This window comes from Phyllobates terribilis, unplaced genomic scaffold (genome assembly GCF_046119375.1).
Source record: "Phyllobates terribilis strain yellow unplaced genomic scaffold, ASM4611937v1 Scaffold_6__1_contigs__length_29720123, whole genome shotgun sequence".
Taxonomy (NCBI): Eukaryota; Metazoa; Chordata; class Amphibia; order Anura; family Dendrobatidae; genus Phyllobates; species Phyllobates terribilis.
The window spans coordinates 10,134,300-10,144,033 of NW_027362766.1; the positions used below are offsets into that span (position 1 = coordinate 10,134,300).

The 9,734-nt window shown below is 62.5% G+C and overlaps 1 protein-coding gene across 1 annotated transcript in view; it reads left to right on the forward strand.

The window, feature by feature from the left end:
- Nucleotides 1-1,496: 1,496 nt before the first annotated feature.
- CRTC2 (CREB regulated transcription coactivator 2) overlaps nt 1,497-9,734 on the forward strand; it is an 18,820-nt gene continuing 10,582 nt past the window's right edge. Inside the window, 2 exon segments of the mRNA XM_073637360.1 lie at nt 1,497-1,924; nt 7,942-8,043. Of these exon segments, the coding sequence (XP_073493461.1) occupies nt 1,784-1,924; nt 7,942-8,043 (243 nt within the window). The 5' untranslated portion in view covers nt 1,497-1,783.

Here is a 9,734-nt window from a genome sequence, read left to right on the forward strand (position 1 = left end):
AAGAGCATACAGATGAATATGTAAGCAGAGCACCAGATAGAGCGCTCCCCACAGGCCGCCCCGGAGCACCAGATAGAGCGCTCCCCACAGGCCGCCCCGGAGCACCAGATAGAGCGCTCCCCACAGGCCGCCCCGGAGCACCAGATAGAGCGCTCCCCACAGGCCGCCCCGGAGCACCAGATAGAGCGCTCCCCACAGGCCGCCCCGGAGCACGAGCATATCATTATCTCCAAACTGAGTATAGATTACACAAGAACCGCAGGATGGATTTCATCAACCAAGGTATCATATTAATCAGTGTAATGTCACCCTCCTGACAGTGTATGTAGTTACTGAGCACAATCCTGCTGACCACTGCGCTTTATGCTGGACTTCATGGTGGTCAGTATTTGGTCAGTGTTTTTTCTCAGGAGTGGGAACCAAAACCAGGTAAAGAACAATCAGAGAAAAGGTATAATAGAAACAAGTCACCAATTCTGTATTTATCACCCACTCCTGAGAGAAATACTGACCAGATACTGATAGTGGGGCCGGGGCTAAGACAGTTGCTCACGTTATTTTGTGTCATAACAAAACTTGAGGATTTAGCGGACTGTTAAAGGGAACCTGTCACATCCTAGCGACTATCTACACTGCCCCCATAGCGTGTGCAGTGATGCCGTGTGCAGTGAGCGTCACTAACAAGCTGTTTTTGCCGTGTGCAGTGAGCGTCACTAACAAGCTGTTTTCATTAAAATTGTTGGTAGAATAATTATTCTATAACCTTTGATAGGACAAAGTCTATCTGCTCCTATTCAGCCATAGGGGTGCAATCCTCACATTCAGCCGTGGGGGTGCGATCCCGACATTCGGCCATAGGGGTGCGATCCCGACATTCAGCCATAGGGGTGCGATCCCGGCATGCGGCCATAGGGCTGCGATCCCGGCATGCGGCCATAGGGCTGCGATCCCGGCATGCGGCCATAGGGCTGCGATCCCGGCATGCGGCCATAGGGCTGCGATCCCGGCATGCGGCCATAGGGCTGCGATCCCGGCATGCGGCCATAGGGCTGCGATCCCGGCATGCGGCCATAGGGCTGCGATCCCGGCATGCGGCCATAGGGCTGCGATCCCGGCATGCGGCCATAGGGCTGCGATCCCGGCATGCGGCCATAGGGCTGCGATCTCGGCATCCGGCCATAGGGGGTCGCACCCCCACGGCTGAATGTGAGGATTGCACCCCTATGGCTGAATGTGAGGATTGCACCCCTATGGCTGAATGTGAGGATTGCACCCCTATGGCTGAATGTGAGGATTGCACCCCTATGGCTGAATGTGAGGATTGCACCCCTATGGCTGAATAGGAGCAGATAGACTTTGTCCTATCAAAGGTTATAGAATCCTTATTCTACCAACAATTTTAATGAAAACAGCTTGTTAGTGACGCTCACTGCACACGGCATCACTGCACACGCTATGGGGGCAGTGTAGATAGTCGCTAGGATGTGACAGGTTCCCTTTAATGGTTACAGCGGATTGACTGCGCACAGGAGGCTGGGAGATGTAGTTTTGGACACGGTTGCAATTACTATATTGACGCCGCCTTGAACTTTATTTCCCGGCATGCAGCGGTCCGGCGCCGCCCGCGCCCCGTAGTGGTGAGCGGGGTTTGTAGTCCGCCGTCGCTTCCGATGCCGCCTGTAGAGCGGAGTTAGGGCGGAACAGGACTACGGTTCCCGGCGTGCCCGGCACCGCGGCTTCACTCCCCCTATATCCCATCGGCGCCTACGGAAGGGCTGGAAAAATGGCTGCTCCGGGGTCCAGCGGGCCGGGCTCGGCCTCCAACCCGCGCAAGTTCAGCGAGAAGATCGCACTGCAGCGTCAGAGACAAGCGGAGGAGACGGCGGCCTTCGAGGAGGTCATGATGGACATCGGCTCCACCCGGGTACGACCCTCCACATATCGCGATAACTGACTGCTGTCAGAGAGGAGAGACAGAGACGGGCGAGAGGAGAGAGAGGGACTGGCCTCAGACGGGTGAGAGGAGAGGAGAGAGAAAGACTGGCGTCTGATGGGTGAGAGGAGAGAGAGGGACGGGAGAGAGGGACTGGCCTCAGACGGGTGAGAGGAGAGAGAAAGACTGGCGTCTGATGGGCGAGAGGAGAGAGGGACTGGCGTCTGATGGGCGAGAGGAGAGAGAGACTGGCGTCAGACGGGCGAGAGGAGAGAGAGGGACTGGCGTCAGACGGGCGAGAGGAGAGAGAGGGACTGGCCTCAGACGGGCGAGAGGAGAGAGAAAGACTGGCGTCTGATGGGCGAGAGGAGAGAGGGACTGGCGTCTGATGGGCGAGAGGAGAGAGAGACTGGCGTCAGACGGGCGAGAGGAGAGAGAGGGACTGGCGTCAGACGGGCGAGAGGAGAGAGAGGGACTGGCGTCAGACGGGCGAGAGGAGAGAGAGGGACTGGCGTCAGACGGGCGAGAGGAGAGAGAGGGACTGGCGTCAGACGGGCGAGAGGAGAGAGAGGGACTGGCGTCAGACGGGCGAGAGGAGAGAGAGGGACTGGCGTCTGACGGGCGAGAGGAGAGAGAGGGGGACGGGCCTCAGACGGGCGAGAGGAGAGAGAGGGGGACGGGCCTCAGACGGGCGAGAGGAGAGAGAGAGGGATGGATGGGCCTCAGACGGGCGAGAGGAGAGGGATGGACTGGCGTCTGACGGGCGAGAGGAGAGAGAGGGACTGGCGTCTGACGGGCGAGAGGAGAGAGAGGGACTGGCGTCTGACGGGCGAGAGGAGAGAGAGGGACTGGCGTCTGACGGGCGAGAGGAGAGAGAGGGACTGGCGTATGACGGGCGAGAGGAGAGAGAGGGACGGGCGAGAGGAGAGAGAGGGACGGGCGTCAGACGGGCGAGAGGAGAGAGAGGGGGACGGGCGAGAGGAGAGAGAGGGACGGGCGAGAGGAGAGAGAGGGGGACGGGCGTCAGACGGGCGAGAGGAGAGAGAGGGGGACGGGCGTCAGACGGGCGAGAGGAGAGAGAGAGGGAGGGGCGTCTGACGGGCGAGAGGAGAGAGAGAGGGAGGGGCGTCTGACGGGCGAGAGGAGAGAGAGAGGGAGGGGCGTCTGACGGGCGAGAGGAGAGAGAGAGGGAGGGGCGTCTGACGGGCGAGAGGAGAGAGAGAGGGAGGGGCGTCTGACGGGCGAGAGGAGAGAGAGAGGGAGGGGCGTCTGACGGGCGAGAGGAGAGAGAGAGGGAGGGGCGTCTGACGGGCGAGAGGAGAGAGAGAGGGAGGGGCGTCTGACGGGCGAGAGGAGAGAGAGAGGGAGGGGCGTCTGACGGGCGAGAGGAGAGAGAGAGGGAGGGGCGTCTGACGGGCGAGAGGAGAGGGATGGACGGGCCTCAGACGGGCGAGAGGAGAGAGAGGGATGGACGGGCCTCAGACGGGCGAGAGGAGAGAGAGGGATGGACGGGCCTCAGACGGGCGAGAGGAGAGGGATGGACTGGCGTCTGACGGGCGAGAGGAGAGAGAGGGATGGACTGGCGTCTGACGGGCGAGAGGAGAGGGATGGACTGGCGTCTGACGGGCGAGAGGAGAGAGAGGGACTGGCGTCTGACGGTCGAGAGGAGAGAGAGGGACGGGCGTCTGACGGTCGAGAGGAGAGAGAGGGACGGGCGTCTGACGGGCGAGAGGAGAGAGAGGGACGGGCGAGAGGAGAGAGAGGGACGGGCGTCTGACGGGCGAGAGGAGAGAGAGGGACGGGCGTCTGACGGGCGAGAGGAGAGAGAGGGACGGTCGTCTGACGGGCGAGAGGAGAGAGAGGGACGGGCGTCTGACGGGCGAGAGGAGAGAGAGGGACGGGCGTCTGACGGGCGAGAGGAGAGAGAGGGACGGGCGTCTGACGGGCGAGAGGAGAGAGAGGGACGGGCGTCTGACGGGCGAGAGGAGAGAGAGGGACGGGCGTCTGACGGGCGAGAGGAGAGAGAGGGACGGGCGTCTGACGGGCGAGAGGAGAGAGAGGGACGGGCGTCTGACGGGCGAGAGGAGAGAGAGGGACGGGCGTCTGACGGGCGAGAGGAGAGAGAGGGACGGGCGTCTGACGGGCGAGAGGAGAGAGAGGGACGGGCGTCTGACGGGCGAGAAGAGAGAGAGGGGGACGGGCGAGAGGAGAGAGAGGGGGACGGGCGAGAGGAGAGAGGGGGACGGGCGTCAGACGGGCGAGAGGAGAGAGAGGGGGACGGGCGTCAGACGGGCGAGAGGAGAGAGAGGGAGGGGCGTCTGACGGGCGAGAGGAGAGAGAGAGGGAGGGGCGTCTGACGGGCGAGAGGAGAGAGAGAGGGAGGGGCGTCTGACGGGCGAGAGGAGAGAGAGAGGGAGGGGCGTCTGACGGGCGAGAGGAGAGAGAGAGGGAGGGGCGTCTGACGGGCGAGAGGAGAGAGAGAGGGAGGGGCGTCTGACGGGCGAGAGGAGAGAGAGAGGGAGGGGCGTCTGACGGGCGAGAGGAGAGAGAGAGGGAGGGGCGTCTGACGGGCGAGAGGAGAGAGAGAGGGAGGGGCGTCTGACGGGCGAGAGGAGAGAGAGGGACTGGCGTCTGACGGGCGAGAGGAGAGAGAGGGACGGGCGTCTGACGGGCGAGAGGAGAGAGAGGGACGGGCGAGAGGAGAGAGAGGGGGACGGGCGAGAGGAGAGAGAGGGGGACGGGCGAGAGGAGAGAGGGGGGGACGGGCGAGAGGAGAGAGGGGGGGACGGGCGAGAGGAGAGAGAGGGGGACGGGCGAGAGGAGAGAGAGGGGGACGGGCGTCAGACGGGCGAGAGGAGAGAGAGGGATGGACGGGCCTCAGACGGGCGAGAGGAGAGAGAGGGATGGACGGGCCTCAGACGGGCGAGAGGAGAGAGAGGGATGGATGGGCCTCAGACGGGCGAGAGGAGAGAGAGGGATGGATGGGCCTCAGACGGGCGAGAGGAGAGAGAGGGATGGACGGGCCTCAGACGGGCGAGAGGAGAGAGAGGGATGGACGGGCCTCAGACGGGCGAGAGGAGAGAGAGGAATGGACGGGCCTCAGACGGGCGAGAGGAGAGAGAGGGATGGACTGGCGTCTGACGGGCGAGAGGAGAGAGAGGGATGGACGGGCCTCAGACGGGCGAGAGGAGAGAGAGGGACTGGCGTCTGACGGGCGAGAGGAGAGAGAGGGACTGGCGTCTGACGGGCGAGAGGAGAGAGAGGGACTGGCGTCTGACGGGCGAGAGGAGAGAGAGGGACTGGCGTCTGACGGGCGAGAGGAGAGAGAGGGACTGGCGTCTGACGGGCGAGAGGAGAGAGAGGGACTGGCGTCTGACGGGCGAGAGGAGAGAGAGGGGACTGGCGTCTGACGGGCGAGAGGAGAGAGAGGGACTGGCGTCTGACGGGCGAGAGGAGAGAGAGGGACTGGCGTCTGACGGGCGAGAGGAGAGAGAGGGACTGGCGTCTGACGGGCGAGAGGAGAGAGAGGGACTGGCGTCTGACGGGCGAGAGGAGAGAGAGGGACTGGCGTCTGACGGGCGAGAGGAGAGAGAGGGACTGGCGTCTGACGGGCGAGAGGAGAGAGAGGGACTGGCGTCTGACGGGCGAGAGGAGAGAGAGGGACTGGCGTCTGACGGGCGAGAGGAGAGAGAGGGACTGGCGTCTGACGGGCGAGAGGAGAGAGAGGGACTGGCGTCTGACGGGCGAGAGGAGAGAGAGGGACTGGCGTCTGACGGGCGAGAGGAGAGAGAGGGACTGGCGTCTGACGGGCGAGAGGAGAGAGAGGGACTGGCGTCTGACGGGCGAGAGGAGAGAGAGGGACTGGCGTCTGACGGGCGAGAGGAGAGAGAGGGACTGGCGTCTGACGGGCGAGAGGAGAGAGAGGGACTGGCGTCTGACGGGCGAGAGGAGAGAGAGGGACTGGCGTCTGACGGGCGAGAGGAGAGAGAGGGACTGGCGTCTGACGGGCGAGAGGAGAGAGAGGGACTGGCGTCAGGAGAGAGAGGGACGGGCGTCTGACGGGCGAGAGGAGAGAGAGGGACGGGCGTCTGACGGGCGAGAGGAGAGAGAGGGACGGGCGTCTGACGGGCGAGAGGAGAGAGAGGGACGGGCGTCTGACGGGCGAGAGGAGAGAGAGGGACGGGCGTCTGACGGGCGAGAGGAGAGAGAGGGACGGGCGTCTGACGGGCGAGAGGAGAGAGAGGGACGGGCGTCTGACGGGCGAGAGGAGAGAGAGGGACGGGCGTCTGACGGGCGAGAGGAGAGAGAGGGACGGGCGTCTGACGGGCGAGAGGAGAGAGAGGGACGGGCGTCTGACGGGCGAGAGGAGAGAGAGGGACGGGCGTCTGACGGGCGAGAGGAGAGAGAGGGACGGGCGTCTGACGGGCGAGAGGAGAGAGAGGGACGGGCGTCTGACGGGCGAGAGGAGAGAGAGGGACGGGCGTCTGACGGGCGAGAGGAGAGAGAGGGACGGGCGTCTGACGGGCGAGAGGAGAGAGAGGGACGGGCGTCTGACGGGCGAGAGGAGAGAGAGGGACGGGCGTCTGACGGGCGAGAGGAGAGAGAGGGACGGGCGTCTGACGGGCGAGAGGAGAGAGAGGGACGGGCGTCTGACGGGCGAGAGGAGAGAGAGGGACGGGCGTCTGACGGGCGAGAGGAGAGAGAGGGACGGGCGTCTGACGGGCGAGAGGAGAGAGAGGGACGGGCGTCTGACGGGCGAGAGGAGAGAGAGGGACGGGCGTCTGACGGGCGAGAGGAGAGAGAGGGACGGGCGTCTGACGGGCGAGAGGAGAGAGAGGGACGGGCGTCTGACGGGCGAGAGGAGAGAGAGGGACGGGCGTCTGACGGGCGAGAGGAGAGAGAGGGACGGGCGTCTGACGGGCGAGAGGAGAGAGAGGGACGGGCGTCTGACGGGCGAGAGGAGAGAGAGGGACGGGCGTCTGACGGGCGAGAGGAGAGAGAGGGACGGGCGTCTGACGGGCGAGAGGAGAGAGAGGGACGGGCGTCTGACGGGCGAGAGGAGAGAGAGGGACGGGCGTCTGACGGGCGAGAGGAGAGAGAGGGACGGGCGTCTGACGGGCGAGAGGAGAGAGAGGGACGGGCGTCTGACGGGCGAGAGGAGAGAGAGGGACGGGCGTCTGACGGGCGAGAGGAGAGAGAGGGACGGGCGTCTGACGGCGAGAGGAGAGAGAGGGACGGGCGTCTGACGGGCGAGAGGAGAGAGAGGGACGGGCGTCTGACGGGCGAGAGGAGAGAGAGGGACGGGCGTCTGACGGGCGAGAGGAGAGAGAGGGACGGGCGTCTGACGGGCGAGAGGAGAGAGAGGGACGGGCGTCTGACGGGCGAGAGGAGAGAGAGGGACGGGCGTCTGACGGGCGAGAGGAGAGAGAGGGACGGGCGTCTGACGGGCGAGAGGAGAGAGAGGGACGGGCGTCTGACGGGCGAGAGGAGAGAGAGGGGGACGGGCGTCTGACGGGCGAGAGGGAGAGAGAGGGGGGACGGGCGTCAGACGGGCGAGAGGAGAGAGAGGGATGGACGGGCCTCAGACGGGCGAGAGGAGAGAGAGGGGGACGGGCGTCAGACGGGCGAGAGGAGAGAGAGGGATGGACGGGCCTCAGACGGGCGAGAGGAGAGAGAGGGATGGACTGGCCTCAGACGGGTGAGAGGAGAGAGAGGGATGGACGGGCGTCAGACTGGCGAGAGGGGGACCCACAGGAGACATTGACATGCTGCGGGTGTGATAAGATGTCTGTGTCTGCGGGTGCACAGAGACACATAGTGGACCTGGGATGTCTAGAAATCCATCCACTGCTGTAACATCTGGACGCTGCATAAACACACAGCGTCAAATCCACAGCGGCTCCTGATCGTGGGCACAGGGCCTTAGGGAGGGGGGATGTGACGGGTGTAAGCCGTGGGACTGACTGGTGTGAGGGGGTGGCATAGATCACATGTCATGTGTTTGTCAGCTGCAGGTTCAGAAGCTGAGGATTGGCCACATGCGGGGGTCTTACTATGGAGGCTCCCTCCCAAATGTCAATCAGATCAGCGGCGGATCCACAGAGTTTCAGGTAAAGAATCTTCCTCTTCTGTTGCTGTACCCTCCTCCTTTCTTTACCCTCCTCCTCCTTTCTTTACCCTCCTCCTCCTTTCTTTACCCTCCTCCTCCTTTCTTTACCCTCCTCCTCCTTTCTTTACCCTCCTCCTTTCTTTACCCTCCCTCCCTCCTCCTTTCTTTACCCTCCTCCTCCTCCTTTCTTTACCCTCCCTCCTCCTCCTTTCTTTCCCTCCTCCTCCTCCTTTCTTTACCCTCCTCCTCCTCCTTTCTTTACCCTCCTCCTCCTCCTTTCTTTACCCTCCTCTCCTCCTCCTCCTCCTTTCTTTACCCTCCTCCTCCTCCTTTCTTTACCCTCCTCCTCCTCCTTTCTTTACCTCCCCTCCTCCTTTCTTTACCCTCCTCCTCCTCCTTTCTTTACCCTCCTCCTCCTCCTTTCTTACCCTCCTCCTCCTCCTTTCTTTACCCTCCTCCTCCTTTCTTTACCCTCCTCCTCCTCCTTTCTTTACCCTCCTCCTCCTCCTTTCTTTACCCTCCTCCTCCTCCTTTCTTTACCCTCCTCCTCCTCCTCCTTTCTTTACCCTCCTCCTCCTCCTCCTTTCTTTACCCTCCTCCTCCTCCTCCTTTCTTTACCCTCCTCCTCCTCCTCCTTTCTTTACCCTCCTCCTCCTCCTCCTTTCTTTACCCTCCTCCTCCTCCTTTCTTTACCCTCCTCCTCCTCCTCCTTTCTTTACCCTCCTCCTCCTCCTCCTTTCTTTACCCTCCCTCCTCCTCCTCCTTTCTTTACCCTCCTCCTCCTCCTCCTTTCTTTACCCTCCTCCTCCTCCTCCTTTCTTTACCCTCCTCCTCCTCCTCCTTTTCTTTACCCCCTCCCCTCCTCCTCCTTTCTTTACCCTCCTCCTCCTCCTCCTTTCTTTACCCTCCTCCTCCTCCTCCTTTCTTAACCCTCCTCCTCCTCCTCCTTTCTTTACCCTCCCCCTCCTTTCTTTCCCTCCTCCTCCTCCTCCTCCTTCTTTACCCTCCCTCCTCCTCCCTCCTTTCTTTACCCTCCTCCTCCTCCTCCTTTCTTTACCTCCTCCTCCTTTCTTTACCCTCCTCCTCCTCCTTCTTTACCCTCCTCCTCCTCCTTTCTTTACCCTCCTCCCTCCTCCTTTCTTTACCCTCCTCCTCCTTTCTTTACCCTCCTCCTCCTCCTCCTCCTTTCTTTACCCTCCTCCTCCTCCTCCTCCTTTCTTTACCCTCCCCCTCCTTTCTTTACCCTCCCCTCCTTTCTTTACCCTCCCCCTCCTTTCTTTACCCTCCTCCCCTCCTTTCTTTACCCTCCTCCTCCTCCTTTCTTTACCCTCCCCCCTCCTTTCTTTACCCTCCTCCTCCTCCTTTCTTTACCCTCCTCCTCCTCCTTTCTTTACCCTCCTCCTCCTCCTTTCTTTACCCTCCTCCTCCTTTTCTTTACCCTCCTCTTTCTTTACCCCCTCCTCCTCCTCCTCCTTTCTTTACCCTCCTCCTCCTCCTTTCTTTACCCTCCTCCTCCTCCTCCTCCTTTCTTTACCCCCCTCCTCCTCCTCCTCCCCTTTCTTTCCCTCCTCCTCCTCCTCCTCCTCCTTTCTTTACCCTCCTCCTCCTCCTTCTACCTCCTCCTCCTTTCTTTACCCTCCTCCTTTCCCTCCTCCTCCTCCTTTCTTTACCTCCTCCTCCTCCTTCCTTACC